This window comes from Raphanus sativus, unplaced genomic scaffold (genome assembly GCF_000801105.2).
Source record: "Raphanus sativus cultivar WK10039 unplaced genomic scaffold, ASM80110v3 Scaffold0920, whole genome shotgun sequence".
Lineage (NCBI taxonomy): Eukaryota > Viridiplantae > Streptophyta > Magnoliopsida > Brassicales > Brassicaceae > Raphanus > Raphanus sativus.
The window spans coordinates 11,356-28,068 of NW_026616234.1; the positions used below are offsets into that span (position 1 = coordinate 11,356).

The following is a 16,713-nucleotide window of genomic DNA, read 5'->3' on the forward strand; positions in this document are numbered from 1 at the left end:
ACACACCAAAAGTTTTCTTTGGTTAGATAGTTTTTTTTTTCCTTTTTGGTTTAAGAAAACGTAGATCATTACTTTAATTCAAAAGTTAAGTACAGTTTTCTAGTTGATGCTGGTAAAATATATTTGTTTGTACTATATTACATAAAATTACATCATCTTAACTATGGAAAATCTTTATCAAAAGAAATGTATCATATGATCCCTTTCTAAAAAGATGTTTAGATGCATATTGCTTCAAACAATTTACACCATTTTAAACCATAAGGAACTTTAAAAAGTGATCTCAAGCGACAGACAACATTAGAAAGAAAAAAACCTCGTGTGCTAACAAATGTTTACACTAAGAGAATGCATATTTGTTTGGTGTAAATGATCATCCAACTTATGAGATCTAGGAGAAAGGGTCAAGTTTTAAGAGTAGGTGTAAGGTGATCATTTAAGAAAGATTTACATTTTAAGTTTAACTATTGTATAATTAAATTATAATTGCTAGACTTTTCTAATAATCTACCTCCTCTCATCATATCTCACTTAATATAATTTCTCTTTCATTGATTTCTGTCCCCATCTATCGTTTACAATTTGGACTTATTGACGAAGTACGAAACGAACTCATAATGTCGACAAGTAAAAATCAAATAATGGACAATGGTCAAGGACATAAATTAACACATGGCTAGTAAGTCTAGTATAGATGCTCTCGTGTCTGTTCTAGGGTTTTGTACGTTTAAAGTTTTCTAAACGACAAACAATAGCAAATTATTTCTTCAAAACCAAAATGTCGTGACCAGTAACGAAACATACTCATGTATCATACGGTCATACGGACGATGTATGAGTATGACTGATTTCAGGACTCAAGTCGGGTTTTGCTGATGCCAGAGAAAATTAAAGGGCTTGATCACTGTTTCAGGACTCAAGTCGGGTTTTGGTGATGCCAGAAAAAAATTAATGGGCTTGATCACTGGTTCTCAACCAATATCCAATCCGATATCGAATGTCTTTGGAACGTTGGAACAGGCCTGGAACCACATAATTCGTTTCCTAATGTGCTGTACAGTCATCGAGTTTTGGATGATTTTTTTTACACAGTTTAGGATGACTAAATAAATACTGTTTTACTGCCTCCGAAGATGTTATGGCGACAATGGTGTTGTCAAAACGATGGCATCTAAGCCTCTTTGGACGGTGGTGCCAAAATTCATATACGATGACTGATAGCGTTCAGATACCAGCTTATCCCTACTTCCCTAGAAAACTATATAATCAAAAGTTTAATTTGCTGCATTCCACGTTAAACTAATAAAAGTGTAAAACTAATAAAAAGTTAGATTTTATAACTTTTAAATTGTAATAGAAACTCTACGAATTCAGAATAAGTAGAATAAAAATAACCCTTTTAACTTTTATCTTTTTATTAATTTCTTACTTACGTAAAACGTTATTAAAATTCGGGATAATTATGTAAAATTAGTGCATATATTTAATTTAAAGTTACGGTCTATTTTACTTATTTAATTTTTGATTTTTTTTTTTCATAATTAACCTAGGGTCTGTCTTGACCTAGTTGTCGTCGTTGCTTGCTTATAACTGGTTGTTCAGATCTCTATTTCGTGTTACTCCTTTGAGATTCTGGCCTTGGAAGGATTTTCCAAACAAGTAGCTACTTTTTTTTTAACAAGTAGCTACTTTGTCAATTATATAATGGATTTGATAAGTGAGTTGCCTGAAGCCCTGCTCTTGAATATATTGTCGCTACTTCCTGCGCAAGATGTTGCGTCCACGATGTTTTTGTCTAAAAGATGGCGGTTTCTTTGGACGTCTGTGCCAAGACTTGAATATGATGATAGCTACCAGGGTACTGAATACAGAAAATTTTCCCGCTTTGTAGACAGGTTTTTGTTTCTGCACGAGTCTCCCGTAATAGAGACTTTGCATTTTAAACTTGGTAAAACCTGTGGTGGTGAAGATATCCGAGTGTGGATTAGAGCTGCAGATAAATGCTGTGTGCGTGAGTTGATTTTCGAAATCGACGCGTCGTCTAATGATTCTCCACCCATAGTACTTCCAAGTAGTTTGTACACAAGGTGTATAATGCTTGTGACTTTGAAACTAAATAAAGTGATCCTTGAAGATACTTCTTCCTCTATTGCTTTCCCATCTCTTAAAACTTTGAGCCTTGTATCTGTGGAGTACCCTGGTGATGAATTTGTTAGTAGTCTTTTATCAAGTTGTCATGTTCTTGAAGACTTGCACGTGGAACAATGTTCATCTGACAACGTGACTATTTTCAACGTTAGAGTTCCTTCTCTAAAGAGTTTGGTCTTGCATGCATTAGCTGATGATGATGATGATGATGATGAATATGGGTTTGTGATAGATACTCCTTCATTGGAGTGGTTGGACATTGTAGATTACAGGGAAGGGTTTTGCATCATTGAGAATGGCATGCCTAAGATTATGACGGCAAGTTTTGACGTCAATTATTCCCATTCTGGGGAGATTATGCGTACTATTACTTCAGTCAAGCGTCTCGATTTATGTTTATCAACTTCATCAAAGGTACCTGTTCTTTACTTGCATGCTATTGTTATACGTATTCCTATAGCGACTTCTCTTATGGTCAAATCTCTTGTATATATGCAGAATGCGTATCCATCTGGTAGCGTCTTCTGCTGTCTTGCACATTTAAAGATATGCACATGTCAGACAGAGTGGTTGGAACTACTTATGTGTATGCTCAGATATTCCCCTAAACTACAATCTCTCAGACTCAAACAGGTTCTTTTCATCTCAAATTATTCAACTTTTTTGATTAGTATATCTATGATGATCTCTAATGCACTGTATTTCTTTCCTGTCAATCTATACTAGTACCATGAAATTGAGGCTTGTAACCCGCGTCCCTGTTGGACTGAACCGAACTCAGTTCCTGATTGTCTGGTATCGAGTCTTGAAGCTCTTGAATGGGTAGGATATGAAGGAACAGAAGAAGAAAAAGAAGTAGTGGCATTCATCCTAAGAAGCGCAAAATGTTTAGAGAGAGTAACCATCTACTCTAGTTCTAAAGACCCTTGCAAGAAACTTGAACTTGTTAAAGAGTTGTCGTTTCTGCCAAGGTGTTCAAGTTCATGTAATTTTCTATTTGACTGAAGTTTAGGTATGTTTTTGTGTGTGTTTGGTTGCATAATCTTTGAAATGTTGAAAGTTTATGTTTTAGCTCTTTGTATTTTCTCAACTATACTATTCCTGCATACTCTATCAGGCTTGAAATAATGATTACTTATATATTGTTATCAATGTGTCTTGATTCTCTTCGAAAAATTTGGCTTCAACAACATAATCAAAGCTCTTGGAGAAACAGTCGAGCAGAAAACTATAAATATTCTACATAGATATAATATCAAAGAAAAATATAAATATAATTAAAAAGACATAAATATGAAAATTGAATTTAAAAAAAAAAATATATCTGTCTTTTAAATGACGGGTCAAAATCTAGTTGCATATTATATTTGTATTATATTATATGGAACATAACATTGTAAAAGTAATCAACTCCTTATGCTTAACTGCTAATAGCTCAAGTTACAACAACATAAACCGGTACACTCTAACCATCACAATAACCAAAAAAAAATCTCTGGTTATACTAATAAAGCTTAACCAGCAGAGTATGTAGCCTGTCTCATCCAAAAGCATTTTCAAATTCTTCAGAAAATTTACAGTAATCTGCCATCCAATCCAACCTCGAGATAATCAGGAAGTGTTTCGTTCCTGTTTTCGTATGGTACAGTTCCAAGAACTTGAGTCTGTCTTTACCTCTCTCTCTCTCAGACCACTGTGCTGGTGTAGTTTGGGAAGAGTCTGACCAGTTTGTTAACAGAATCTGAGTGGAACTTCCTTGCGAACAGATAACATGGTCTTCTTATACCGTTCCATGTACATGGCCAATGAAGCTCTTCTCCCCGCTAAAAAGAATAACAAACAACCAAACAAACATAAAGATAAGTGAAGAGAAATAGTTCAGTGTTTCAGTGTTTTGGAACGAGCAAGTACCTTGCCAACGCTTGTCACGTGTACACTCACGTCATCGGACTGCAAGAAACCGAGGAGAGGAAGTACATATATAAGATGTTTAGTTGATGTGTAGAAAGGAGAGGTGTTGGTGACATTAATACCGTGATGTTTTTCAAGAACTTAAGTGAGATATCGCGAGCTCTGTAAGTCTTTGGATGCCATCTACGCTCAGACCAATCAACATATGTGACTGACCAGTTCGAGATTCCTCCCGGATCAAGCATCTTTTTGAAGAAAGACCAACAAAACATATCATTAAGGAGGACAAGAATCAAAGAAAGAGAGTTGCACTAATTAATTGATCAACTCACATGGAAGAATGTAGGGAGGTAATGTTCATCCGCGATGCAGTTCTTGTTTGCTTCTACCCCAGGCTGAAAAATCATGTGAGAATTATTATCACATCAAAACTGATACTTCAAACTTACAGAGCTCACTCATAAACAGTTAGAGAGATATTATAATGGCTACAATAATGCAAACTTACTCTGCAGTACCGCCGGAATTTAGAGTAGTAGAGATTATCAGCCATCACTATCAAAGCGTGTTGACGCTTCATCGTGAACCACTGCACCAAAAGGAGACAAGTCGGAACCAAACAGAACAATCTATACAACTCAGGGATGAAGTTTTAAAAGAGTAGTTTAATATACCTGAGCGCCTTTTCTGAAATCTTGCCTAGGGATTTCAGGTAACATGTGATCCATGTGTCTGCCTGTCCCATGAGGGCCACGATCCTCAAAACTTTGACAGAGATAAAGAAAAGCAAAGCAAGCATTAATGAATGAATAAATACTAGTGGTAGAAAGATGATGTTTCTGAGAGTCATTTATTTTTTATACCTGTCAATGAAGCTGACATTCCCCTGCATCAAGTATCTATACGTGTAGTCAAACGTATGCAACGGTATGCAGCTGCAAAAAGTAAGTTTTAGAAGAGAGAACAAAAGGTTTATGATGATGAATCAATCACCTCTCTGAAAGAAGAACAAAGTGTTGGTTGTCTGGATCCTCAAGAGCATTTGCTAGAAGCCGTCTCTCAGCATCAACCATAGAGATCCTTCCCCAAGTAACCTGATCACTATGAATCTCCCGGTCTGAAAAGTGACGGCTGATGTGAACCGGTCTTAGCCTCGACGGGTGTATATAAACAGTGAACCTCCCTTCTTGCCCCTGGAGAAACTCATCCCAGAGCTTCTCAAACGGCAAAGTGCCAGGGGTCAAGAACATGAAAGCTATCTTCGATCTAGAGGTCAGAGCAGGAGGAGTTCTGAGTATGTCTCTTATCACAACTCGAGCGGCGACTTCCTCGTCGGTGTGTTTCCTCACGTGGACGTCAAGCCATCCTGAGAGAGCGGCTTGGCAGCCTCTGCTGGACAGACCCTCGCAAGCAGCAGGGGGTTTAACGTTGTGTTGTGGTGGGTACGTGTAAGTGCAGATCAAGAGGAGGCTCGTGATGCAGACTGATAGAAGGATCAGTAAGGGCTTCTTTAGAGAAGAGCGGTTACGAAGAGGCGAGTGGAGGTTCTGTGTCTCCCCCATTTGAGAGTAAAGTTTGAATCTTTATTTAACTTCTTTTACACATTTGAGATAAAAAAACCTGAAGATGGAAATGGAGTTAATTTAGAAACAATTCTATTGAAAGGATGAATCTTTATGACTCTTAAACGCAAACTATCTTTAGAAACATGAATTAAATACGCAATGTCCCCACACGTTTAGGTGTAAACCATGTTTAAGGGGGGGAGCAAGTGCACGTTGTTATTGTGAGTGAGTACAAGAGATTCTCACCCCACACAACGTACGACGCAATCAAGACTTTACTTCCTCCTGATTCTTTTTGCTCCACAAGCTAATACACTAACAAACAAACAAACACAAAGTAGAATTAATTTGCAAACAGTTCAGTGGACCAAAGCATTTTATCAGAGGAACGAAGCTAGAGGAGTTATTACAATACCTGTTTGATTCCCGCGGAACTGGCAATGAAAAGAGAAGATTGGTAGACCAAACTAGAATCTTTGTATCCAGCCCAGATCTTAAAGAAAGATGAGAGTTTGATGATCTTAGTGGCTTAAGATCTAGGGCTCTAGAATCAAAACGACAAGCGTTTAAAGATAGATAAGAGAGGATAAATGTTTATATATGGATTTGTGTGTGTCGAGTGAAGAAGATACAAGTGTGTATTTGTTTACTGAGAAGACGATTCAGATCCTCGATTTGTTTTCTCTCTCTCTCTTTGCTTTTGAATAAAGAAATTAAGAAAGGAAAAGAAATCAGACAAGTGGTTGTTCAGAAAAAGAAAATGAAGTCAGACAAGTGTTCACTGTTCAGAGACTTTTTTTTTCTTTTTTTCTTTTCTAAATCTGGATGAGACTAGAAGCATTATTATTGGCACAAATTATTTTGAATTATATAATATTAAGAGAAATATCCTAGGATAACAATAAAAATATTTTTTTTGTCACAAATATAGATTCGAAATATAGATTCGAGTGATCAAAATGTCTAAAATGTTTCATTAAAAAGGTAAATTTACACATATATACTCTTTTTGATTAATTAATCTAGAATTTGGAGTTTAGATTTAAAGGTTGAGGATGAATTAAGATTTAAAATTTTATAGAATAAAAAACAACTATTAAAAATTTTAAAAAGAAAATTATAAAAATAGTTTCAGAAAATATTTTCGAATTTCAGAAAGAAAACTAAAAATAAAATTTATAAAAATTTCAAATTTAAAACTAGAGAAAATATTTATTTATCTGTATTTATATATATCTAGGGTATAAGATCTTTTTAGCTATTAAATTAAATTTTTTGATCATTTTCTTCTCTAGAAAGTCTTTTTGTTACAAAAACTTGAGAATTGACCTAATATTAATATATTTCTTGTTCTTACTAAGCTTTAAATTTCAAATATTTCTCCTACTCCTACTGTTTATCCATAGTGTTGCAGCTTACCAAAAAAAAACGATAATATATTACACTATAAATATTGTTCAACAAAAATTGAGAGTTTGGTGAACAATCTAGTTAAAAGTTGAAATTTGTTACCTGCAGCTGTAATGTAAATAAGTCACACAATGAAATAATTCACTAAATTAAATTAATGCTGGAACTATACAATGAATTGATTTTTTTTTTGTCGAGTTCTGGAATGATACAATCATACAATGAATTGAATTTACGCCAAAGAGAACAAAACAAAATAAAATAAAACTTTCGTCAGTTAAGTAAAAGCTAAACAATGACTGCAGAAAGCTTACACCGTTTAAGCCCAAACAAACTTTTCAACTCTAGGCCCGTAAGAGAAAACCGGAGCAACTAAACCAAACCGAAATGTCTGAAAACCACACTGATCGAGTTGATTCAACCGGGTCCGACCACGATCATCAACCGGACTTTGGATAAATACCAAGTTTTGATTATTTTTGCATCACCCTAAACCCTAAAAAGATCTCATCGCCGTTCGTCTTTGGTGCTCCTCCTCACTTTTGTCTCTCTTGGTAAGACCCTTCTTTGATTCCCCGCTTTAATCAGCAATACATTCGTATTCAATTTATCTCAAATCCCAAATTAAAGCCACATTTTTGCGCAGTTCCAGAAGAATCAGCACAGCTCTAAAAAAAGCTTTAAAATGTCAACTCGGCCTGAGCTGCTAGCGCCGCCGGAGATATTCTACGATGATTCCGAGGCTCGCAAGTATACTTCCTCCTCACGTATCGTCGAAATTCAGGTGCTTTTAATTCTTTCCCCTAAAGAAAAAAAACATCTCTCTGTTTTTTTTTTCCTGAACTTAGCCACTTGTTGTGATCTCTTACATAATAGTCCTTATGGTTATTATTATTATAGGCGAGGTTGTCTGAGAGAGCTTTGGAGCTTCTTGCTTTGCCTGAAGATGATGTTCCTAGATTCTTACTCGATATTGGTAAATTAAAAATTTATTCTTTTAATCTACTTAATATGATGAGTAATTTTGATATAGCACTGTTGCAAAAGGGGAGATTGAGTAATGGTCACTGTTGTGGTTTAGGTTGTGGATCTGGCCTGAGCGGGGAAACAATCTCTGAAAATGGGCACCACTGGATTGGTCTTGACATTTCAGCCTCAATGCTTAGTAAGTTTAAATCATTAGAGTTTACTAAGGATTCATTCATGTACCCCCTTCAATGGCTTGTCTCTCTATTAGAATCTCTAAGCAAACTTTATATTGTAATAACCAATGTAGACGTTGCTGTTGAACGAGAAGTTGAGGGTGATCTTTTACTTGGTGATATGGGTCAGGTATGTCTGTCTGTCCCTCTCTAGGTTATTTTTGAAATTTATTAGAAATTGCTTATTCATTTATTATCATGTCTCTCAGGGATTAGGTCTCCGTGCAGGAGTCATAGACGGAGCCATCAGTATATCCGCTGTTCAGGTCTTACTTCTCAAACCACCTTTATGATTATTTTTAATATATACTGCCATAGTTTTTGACCAGCCATTCCTCTTTTTTTCATATGATTTCAGTGGTTATGCAATGCGGACAAGTCATCGCATGAACCTCGTTTGAGGCTAAAGTACGTGTCAATCATTCTACTTCAGAGCTTGAGTTTAATAAGACAGCGTCTAATCTTTTTTTTTGACAACTCAGGGCTTTTTTTGGGTCACTATACCGATGCTTATCAAGAGGAGCAAGGGCAGTTTTCCAAGTGTACCCTGAGAGTATCGCTCAGCGTGAGTTGATTCTTGGCCAGGCCTTAAAAGCTGGATTTGGTGGTGGACTCGTTGTTGACTACCCTCACAGGTACCGTTCTTGTGTTGATTTCACAAACACACACACATTTAACACTTTGGCGTGTTCTCTGACAACGTGCAGTACTAAGAAGAGAAAAGAGTTCCTGGTCCTCACATGCGGTTCGGTTCCAACCAGTATTAACGATGGGCATAAAGACTCGGATGATGACGACGATGATAGCGAAGACGAAGAGAATGGAATGGTAAAATGATATATATCCAAATCTCATTTTACCGTCTTGATTGCTTTTGTTTACCATTCTTGGTTTTGTCTGTGAAAAGGTATGTGTGTCGGATAGGAATAGGCCAAGGAAGAAGCAGAGAACGAACAAGAAAGGGAAAGGAAGGGAATGGGTTTTGAGGAAGAAGGAACAAAGTAGAAGGAAAGGAAACGATGTTCCTGCTGATTCCAAGTACACCGCTAGGAAACGCAAGTCGCGTTTCTGATTTTTTTTTCTTACTACTAGTTTTTGAAAACGCTAATCTATAGCGTTTTCATTATGTTTTGTCGTTGAAAGATGAGATACCGAACGTCCTTACTGTTTCTACATTTTTGTGCGCTACCCAAAACCTGTGTGGCTACTTGTAATATGCATCAATTTTTATCCTCTTCTGTTTTTAAAATTAAAAGTTGTCCGCCAATTTATCCATAGGTTCAATCAAGTGAGGGATTATGTTATGTATCTTCCTCGTCAAGGCAAAATCGTTAAGGATAAAGAGCATTGCTTAATCTGTCTCGACGCTGTTGTTCTGTTCTCAATGTGTCGACGATGTTGTTCTGTTCTCATGTTTTATGTCGATAGGTTCGGTCATCGGTCCAATTTCCAAAACCGAGCTTGCTCGTTGTGGATAATCTTCTGAAATTATAATTTTTTTTCAGATGCAGTTGAAGTAAGCATGTCCCTAAGTCCATTTTCGTTATCTAATCAGCACAAGGAATCCAACATGCATTTCAAGAATGAACACTAGCACCTTCACCAAATTGAAAAATGAAGATTGGACATAAACACTGGACATGATGTTACATCCTAATGAATGCTTTCCCAACCCACTAAACTCATGTTGATGTATATATTTGTGTACCCGTTCCACCGGCCACATCAAGATGCTCCATCCCTGCAAATGGACTCTCAGCTTCGCAACGAGTCTGTAATGAGAAAGACCATCAAAAGTGTCAATTTTTATACAAAGAGTAAAATCATAACAATTTTGATAACACAAAGAGTATATAAACAAGGAAATCCAAAGCCTATGCAAGCCAGCGCTCATGACATCATTCATGATATCATAACGTTGGTGAAAACGTTGCAGAGCGCACGTGTCGTTATTACATGACATACCGGTGCGAGAACCGGGAAAGTTTTTGTTTATCTAGTCTGGACGGAGTACTGATTGGGCTAGTAACGGCCCATTATGAGTTTTAAACTATTAATTGATCGATGATTGTTTGGATCCACGATGGGGGGAAGAAGAAAACGAAGACGAACGGAGGGTATTGTGTGCGGCGAGGAGACAAGTGGAAGTGACGAACTCGTTTACACGTTAGTGCATTCACCTCTTTCTTTCTCTCTCTAATTTCGTTTAGGCATGATGAGAGACCATGCATTAAATTTAGGCCTGGGCGTTCGGGTACCCGTTGGCGTTCGGGTCGGGTTTTTCGGATTTTCGGGTTTTCGGGTTTACGCTCCTAGGTCCCATAGTAAAATTTCATTAGTACGGGTCGGGTTCGGATAATAACACTTCGGGTTCGGTTAAAAATTATATTGCATCCTAAAACCCATAAAGTAACCATATATCTTTCGGGTTCGGGTTATATCGGTTCGGTTCGGATATAACCAAAGTAAAAAAACAAAAACTTAAAGAAAAACATAAAAAAAAACAACTAAATTAATAAAAATTAATCTATCATACATAAAATTGCTAAAATAACAATAAAATGTTAAATCAAGCATGAAAACAAACATTATTTGTAAACAATATACATTATATTATAGAGAGTATACTTGTTATTCCAATGAACAAATTATAAATTACTTATTTATAACTAATTGTGTACTTAAAATATTTTTAATATTGTTAACATTGTTAATATTTATTATTATATATCATATTACCACGAATATTAAATTTAATAACTAAAATACTTATATATATATTTCAAAATATTTATATTAACTATTAGTTTCGGGTTTTTCGGGTTACCCGTTCGGGTTCGGTTAATAACACTTCGGGTTCGGATATTTTTTATACCACCCTACAAAACCCGTTCGGGTATTTTTACATTTCGGGTCGGATAACGGGTCGGGTTTTTCGGTTCGGGTTCGGTTCGGATTTCGGGTTCCGGATTTTATGCCCATGCCTAATTAAATTTAGCTTATGCAGGGAAGCACGATTAATCAATCATTTTTTTAAATAGCCATTTGCAAGTCTACGAATTTAATAAAACTAATATTGGAATGAACATTTGATTTTGTTTTGCCCAGTGACTTTCTCTCTCTCTCTCTCCATCTGAAAAAGCGGGAAGTCTCACCACAAAGTTCGTTTTTACTTTTTCGGATCATCACATTTTCTTTTTCTCCCTTTTTTTTTACCAAATCTTTCAAGAGAGGATGATGCACGCAGCTTTGCACCTTGTTCTAGACACCAATCTGTAGAAAAAAAGGTATTTCCTTTGTAATAATTCCTCGTTAGATTCACAGAGATAATTCTGCATCAGCTTCATGCATCAAATTTATAATGGTCCTGCTCCTGTATTTTTTTTTTTCTTTTGTGCATGTGGTGGGGGGATTCGATCGCCTCGAAATCAATCATTTTTTTTACGAATCTGGCTGCATGTCCATCTCTCATATGAATTTTCCTTCTTCTTGCTCTTGTTTGCTGGTCGAATACTCTGTTTTTGTGCCTTTTGTCTGAATTTTTTTTTGAAGCTACTCTTGAGGATCATGGTTACGGTTATTATGTTTTGGTTGAGTAGATGATAGGAAATGTTAAGAAAAAATATGAATTCAGTAGAAGTTTCGTCTCCCAATTACAATGGTTGTTTCAGTGAAAAAGTCCCAATGCATTTCTCCTTAAAATTATCTTTGCAGGTTTGGTTTGTTTCTTCAAGCTGAGCAGAGTTTAAGCTTTCCTTATTTTAAAGCAACAAAAAAAAACTAGAATGGCGACGTTTTCGATGAGAGATTTAGATGAGGCTCTCCAAGGATGTGGCCAGAAATCGTAACCTTCTCTCTCACTCTTTTTTTCTAACTTTACTCCTTACATATTCTTATATCTACTGATTGTTGTTGTGTTATACAGCGGGATTGAAATATGGCGCATCGAGAACTTCAAACCTGTCGCTGTCCCAGAAGAGTCCCATGGCAAATTCTTCTCCGGGGATTCCTATATAGTCTTAAAGGTTCGTTCGTGTTTATATCTCTGGTTGATTATATTATTATACTTCTTGATAGTATCTAAAACCACTTCTTAATCTAACTGTATCTCACGCCAGACCACTGCTTCAAGAGGCGGTTCCCTGCATCACGATATTCACTACTGGCTCGGTAAAGACTCCAGTCAGGACGAACATGGTTCTGTAGCCGTTAAGACAGTCGAGTTAGACTCAGCGTTAGGTGGGCGTGCTGTTCAGTACCGAGAAGTACAGGGTCACGAGACCGAGAAGTTCCTTTCCTACTTCAAACCTTGCATTATACCTCAGGAAGGTGGAGTCGCTTCCGGGTTCAACCACGTCAAGCCCGAGGAGCACCAGACTCGTCTCTATATCTGCAAAGGCAAACATGTCGTCCGTGTCAAAGAGGCATGTCATTTTTTGACAATGCCCCTGAAAAGTTCTTTTTGACAATGTCCGTGTCTGATTGTTCTTTATCTCATTTACAGGTTCCGTTTGTTCGATCGACGCTCAACCACGACGACGTCTTCATTCTCGATACAGAGTCCAAAATTTTTCAGTTCAGTGGTTCCAATTCGAGTATACAAGAAAGAGCAAAAGCTCTTGAGGTTGTTCAGTACATTAAAGACACGTACCATGACGGAAAGTGCGAGATCGCAGCTGTGGATGATGGGAGGATGATGGCTGATGCTGAAGCTGGAGAGTTTTGGGAACTGTTCGGCGGGTTTGCTCCGCTTCCTAAGAGATCAGCAGTCAGTGATGACCAAACCGCCGAGTCTGACGGGACCAAACTCTTCAGGTAAAACAGAACACATTTTGATTTTAAGACAAAAGCTCATTACTGGCACATACGGTAATGTTCTGACGTGGAGACATGTTTTGGTCTTGTTCTAGTGTGGAGAAGGGACAGACAGAAGCAGTAGAGGCTGAGAGTTTGGAGAAAGAGGTATTAGACACTAACAAATGTTATATTCTCGATTGCGGTCTCGAAGTGTTCGTTTGGAAGGGACGTAATACTTCAATCGACCAAAGAAAGAACGCGACTGAAGCTGCAGAGGTAACTACATTTCTTCTCAACATGCACCGAACCAACCAATAGTGTCTAGTTTTGATGAGTTTTGTTCACTGTTGTCATATTATTATTATTATTTTTCAGGGATTTTTCCGTTCGTCTGAACGTCCAAAATCAAACCTGATCAGTGTGATGGAAGGGTTTGAAACAGTGATGTTCCGATCTAAGTTTGATTCATGGCCTGTTACAAGTACAGTAGCTGAGCCACGGCAAGGCAGAGGCAAAGTTGCAGGTGTAGTAGACTATTACTTATACTATTGGCATTGATCAAATTGCTGATTTGTTTTCTTCAACAGCTCTTTTGCAAAAGCAAGGAGTTAACGTTGAAGGCCTGGTTAAGACTTCTTCACCTACTTCTAAAGACGAACCCAAGCCATACATTGATGGCACAGGAAATCTCCAGGTAGTTACTCCGTGCATTGATATGTTTGAGTAATCAAATATATAGTCTCTTTAACTATGAAATTTTTGCAGGTCTGGCGAATAAATAACGAGGAAAAGATCCTTCTGGAAGGAGCGGAGCAATCGAAGTTCTATAGCGGAGATTGTTATATATTGCAGTACTCATATCCTGGAGATGACAGAGAGGAATATCTAGTGGGTACTTGGCTAGGAAAGCAAAGCGTCGAGGTACATTTCATCACATACATATAGCTTTTTCTCTCTCTCTCTCTATATATATATATGTGTGCTCACTGATGATGATGATATATAGGAAGACAGAGCATGTGCTATTTCCATGGCAAGCAAGATGGTTGAATCCATGAAGTTTATGCCGGCTCAGGTGCATGCTTCTTCCCGTTATAGATTCTAAGTTCTGTATACATTTTTGGATATGAATTTATTAGTGTAATCCGTGCAGGCTCGCATTTACGAGGGAAAAGAACCGATTCAGTTTTTCGTGATCATGCAAAGCTTCATCACATTTAAGGTAATATCTAAGTTTTTCTGTTGTAGTTTTGAATTTGATATTTTAATCTCTATTAGAAAAAAAAAATCGTTTTCATTGTCTCAGGGGGGTCTAAGTGATGCGTTCAAGAAGTACATAGCAGAGAACGAAGTCCCTGATAATACTTATGATGCAGAAGGTGTTGCGTTGTTTAGAGTTCAAGGTTCTGGACCAGAGGACATGCAAGCCATACAGATAGATGCGGTACGTGTACTAAAATATCATATAGCTTTCTGGTTCATCAGTTCAGTACATGTGTGTTCATTTAGTATCTGGTTCCAACAGGTTTCCACAAGGTTGAATTCTTCGTACTGCTATATATTACATGGTGATTCAACTGTTTTCACTTGGTGTGGCAATCTCACTACCTCGGATGATCAAGAACTTATGGAGAGAATGTTGGATCTGATTAAGGTAAAACATGTCTTAGTGAGCTTGCCCTCCTTATATCTCCCATTTGCTTGAACCTCTGGTCTCTTGGTTTTTCTTCTGTACAGCCAGATGAACACACCAAGTCACAAAAGGAAGGTATAGAGTCCGAACAGTTCTGGGAACTATTAGGAGGAAAATCAGAATATCCGAGCAAGAAGATCAAGAAGGATGGAGAGAGTGATCCTCATCTCTTCTCTTGCACATTCTCAAACGGTAAAAACCATTTGCCAGCATTATATTATTTCTCAATCAAACAATTGATCTAACTAACTTGTCATTTGCATTTCTGGTGGGTTTTTGTTCTTGTGGATGTTGCTATCTTACCAGAAACTCTAAAGGTAAACGTATGGTTTTTCATTTCTATTAACCCATGTTTATGTTATGATCCTACATCTCATCTTTCTTTTTTATTCCCATATATAGGTTACAGAGATCTTCAACTTCACTCAAGATGATTTGATGACTGAAGACATCTTCATTCTTGATTGTCACACTGAAGTATATGTCTGGGTCGGGCAACAAGTTGACCCCAAGAAGAAACCGCAAGTGTTAGCCATTGGAGAGGTACTTAAAAGATTGCATTCAACTAGATAATAGAGTAACGTAGTTAGTTGTTCTCATATATATATCCTCTGCCATGTGTTGTCTTCCTCAAACAGAAATTCCTTAAGCTTGATTTCCTCCTGGAGAACCTATCAAGCGAAACACCGATATACATCGTAACTGAAGGAAACGAACCTCCATTTTTCACCCGGTTCTTCACTTGGGACTCTTCTAAATCTGCAGTAAGTCACTTCTCTTTCTCTCCACACTTGCCCGAAACTAGCTTGACCGAGTCTAACACTGCTTCATGCAGATGCATGGAGACTCTTTCCAGAGAAAGCTCGCAATCCTAACAAACAAAGGAAAGCCGCTTCTAAATGTAAAAACCTTTTACCTCATTTAGTTACATGTTTGCAGAATCATTCTTTTGGTTTCTGTCTTTAGATTTTGTGTCCTTTTTTTTTTTTTGCTTAGAAACCTAAAAGGAGAGTACCGGTGTACAGCGGGAGGTCCAGCGTTGTCCCAGACAAAGCGCAGCCCCGGTCAAGAAGTGTGACCTCTACCGCAGACAGATCACGTGTGAGGGGACGGTCTCCAGCTTTCAACGCACTTGCTGCGAACTTTGGGAACGTAAGCACAAGAAACCTGTCAACTCCACCACCTATGGTTGGCCCAATGGTCAGGAAGCTTTACCCCAAGTCCCACGCACCAGACCTCACAAAGCTAGCCCCCAAATCCGCAGCTATTGCTGCCCGCACAGCGATTTTCGAGAAAACCTAAGCCTCCTCCTCAAGAAACACAGCCCATCTGAAGGTCTGCACCCAAACTATTGATTTGGTGAGATAACTCGAGTTCTTGAGCTTTACACTAATCTTTTTTGGATGTGGTACAAACGGAGCAGAAGACGACAGAGGATGAATCAATGAGCAACATTAAAGAAGGAGAGAAGAAGAAGCAGAAGAGGAAAGTAACCTCCCTACATTCCCATACGAACGCCTCACCACCGACTCAGAGGATCCTGCTCCAGACATCGACCTCACTAGAAGAGAGGTTAGATTCTTTTAAACACTCATATAACATATTACAAATAGATTCTTCTTTTTTTCATCGAATTGCGTGTTAATGAAGAAAGGTTCTGTTTCCAGGCATACTTGACTGCAGCAGAGTTCAAGGATAAATTGAGATGACAAAGAGTGAGTTCTATAAACTTCCAAAAGTGGAAACAAAACAAGCTCAAAACGGCTGTTCAATTATTCTGATACACTCACTCACTCTTCTGCTTCATATCAACCCCAAAACTCGTAAGTTAGATCCATATCTTACTCAGATTCTTGATCATGTTTATCTATTGATAGATAAAGTATCATGTTTAGCATTAGTCTTATCTTATTAATTTTTTTTTCTTCCTCTTCTTTTGCAGAGGAGGGCATCATACATTATTCTTCATTTTTGAGCTGCTTACAAA

At 37.5% G+C, this 16,713-nt stretch overlaps 4 protein-coding genes across 6 annotated transcripts; 3 read left to right on the plus strand and 1 right to left on the minus strand.

Annotated features, from left to right (window-relative positions):
- The first annotated feature begins 1,704 nt into the window (after positions 1 to 1,704).
- On the plus strand, positions 1,705 to 3,330 carry LOC108846850 (probable FBD-associated F-box protein At1g32375). Of its 2 annotated transcripts, XM_018620043.2 has the most exons (3): positions 1,705 to 2,562; positions 2,647 to 2,781; positions 2,875 to 3,296. In XM_018620043.2, the coding sequence occupies exons 1-3, from the start codon at positions 1,705 to 1,707 to the stop codon at positions 3,151 to 3,153; spliced, it is 1,272 nt and encodes a 423-aa protein (XP_018475545.2). In that variant the 3' UTR covers positions 3,154 to 3,296. The 2 variants fall into 2 exon arrangements, with proteins under 2 accessions (XP_018475545.2, XP_056853963.1); XM_056997983.1 differs by having other exon boundaries at positions 1,705 to 2,781; positions 2,875 to 3,330.
- Positions 3,331 to 3,499: 169 nt separating this feature from the next.
- LOC130503315 (glycosyltransferase BC10-like) lies at positions 3,500 to 6,344 on the minus strand. Of its 2 annotated transcripts, none has more exons than XM_056997986.1 (10): positions 6,040 to 6,344; positions 5,869 to 5,939; positions 5,053 to 5,676; positions 4,923 to 4,994; positions 4,734 to 4,824; positions 4,568 to 4,648; positions 4,392 to 4,454; positions 4,182 to 4,304; positions 4,060 to 4,098; positions 3,500 to 3,971 (listed from the first exon to the last, which is right to left on the minus strand). In XM_056997986.1, exons 3-10 carry the CDS (start codon positions 5,619 to 5,621, stop codon positions 3,834 to 3,836), a joined length of 1,176 nt encoding a protein of 391 aa, XP_056853966.1. In that variant the 5' UTR covers positions 5,622 to 5,676; positions 5,869 to 5,939; positions 6,040 to 6,344; the 3' UTR covers positions 3,500 to 3,833. The 2 variants fall into 2 exon arrangements, with proteins under 2 accessions (XP_056853966.1, XP_056853965.1); XM_056997985.1 differs by having other exon boundaries at positions 5,053 to 5,679; positions 5,871 to 5,939; positions 6,040 to 6,343.
- A 1,171-nt stretch (positions 6,345 to 7,515) lies between these two features.
- Positions 7,516 to 9,470, plus strand: LOC108847542 (18S rRNA (guanine-N(7))-methyltransferase RID2). The gene is made up of 10 exons (XM_018620806.2): positions 7,516 to 7,588; positions 7,681 to 7,818; positions 7,935 to 8,010; positions 8,116 to 8,199; positions 8,311 to 8,366; positions 8,446 to 8,502; positions 8,595 to 8,644; positions 8,719 to 8,871; positions 8,944 to 9,064; positions 9,144 to 9,470. Exons 2-10 carry the CDS (start codon positions 7,720 to 7,722, stop codon positions 9,306 to 9,308), a joined length of 861 nt encoding a protein of 286 aa, XP_018476308.1. The 5' UTR covers positions 7,516 to 7,588; positions 7,681 to 7,719; the 3' UTR covers positions 9,309 to 9,470.
- A 647-nt stretch (positions 9,471 to 10,117) lies between these two features.
- Positions 10,118 to 16,507, plus strand: LOC108847538 (villin-5). Its single transcript, XM_056997987.1, is given in 23 exon segments — positions 10,118 to 10,402; positions 11,345 to 11,523; positions 11,951 to 12,080; positions 12,162 to 12,261; positions 12,355 to 12,660; positions 12,741 to 13,051; positions 13,147 to 13,309; positions 13,409 to 13,556; positions 13,621 to 13,727; positions 13,799 to 13,954; positions 14,040 to 14,108; positions 14,187 to 14,255; positions 14,340 to 14,477; positions 14,559 to 14,687; positions 14,771 to 14,918; positions 15,033 to 15,043; positions 15,129 to 15,269; positions 15,365 to 15,490; positions 15,562 to 15,627; positions 15,723 to 16,025; positions 16,027 to 16,186; positions 16,189 to 16,298; positions 16,394 to 16,507. Coding segments are annotated over 21 exon segments (2,934 nt in total). The 5' UTR covers positions 10,118 to 10,402; positions 11,345 to 11,523; positions 11,951 to 12,021.
- Positions 16,508 to 16,713: the final 206 nt, after the last annotated feature.

Bases quoted from the DNA above. Each gene is read 5' to 3' on its own strand.
- LOC108846850 (XM_056997983.1), top strand. From the start codon at position 1,705: ATGGATTTGATAAGTGAGTTGCCTGAAGCCCTGCTCTTGAATATATTG. The intron at 2,782-2,874 runs GTTCTTTTCATC...AATCTATACTAG, and splicing joins AATCTCTCAGACTCAAACAG to TACCATGAAATTGAGGCTTG.
- LOC130503315 (XM_056997986.1), bottom strand. From the start codon at position 5,621: ATGGGGGAGACACAGAACCTCCACTCGCCTCTTCGTAACCGCTCTTCT. The intron at 4,305-4,391 runs GTGAGTTGATCA...TTCTTCAAAAAG, and splicing joins ACCTCCCTACATTCTTCCAT to ATGCTTGATCCGGGAGGAAT. The intron at 4,099-4,181 runs GTATTAATGTCA...GGTTTCTTGCAG, and splicing joins AGTTCTTGAAAAACATCACG to TCCGATGACGTGAGTGTACA.
- LOC108847542 (XM_018620806.2), top strand. From the start codon at position 7,720: ATGTCAACTCGGCCTGAGCTGCTAGCGCCGCCGGAGATATTCTACGAT. The intron at 7,819-7,934 runs GTGCTTTTAATT...TTATTATTATAG, and splicing joins CACGTATCGTCGAAATTCAG to GCGAGGTTGTCTGAGAGAGC. The intron at 8,503-8,594 runs GTCTTACTTCTC...ATATGATTTCAG, and splicing joins TCAGTATATCCGCTGTTCAG to TGGTTATGCAATGCGGACAA.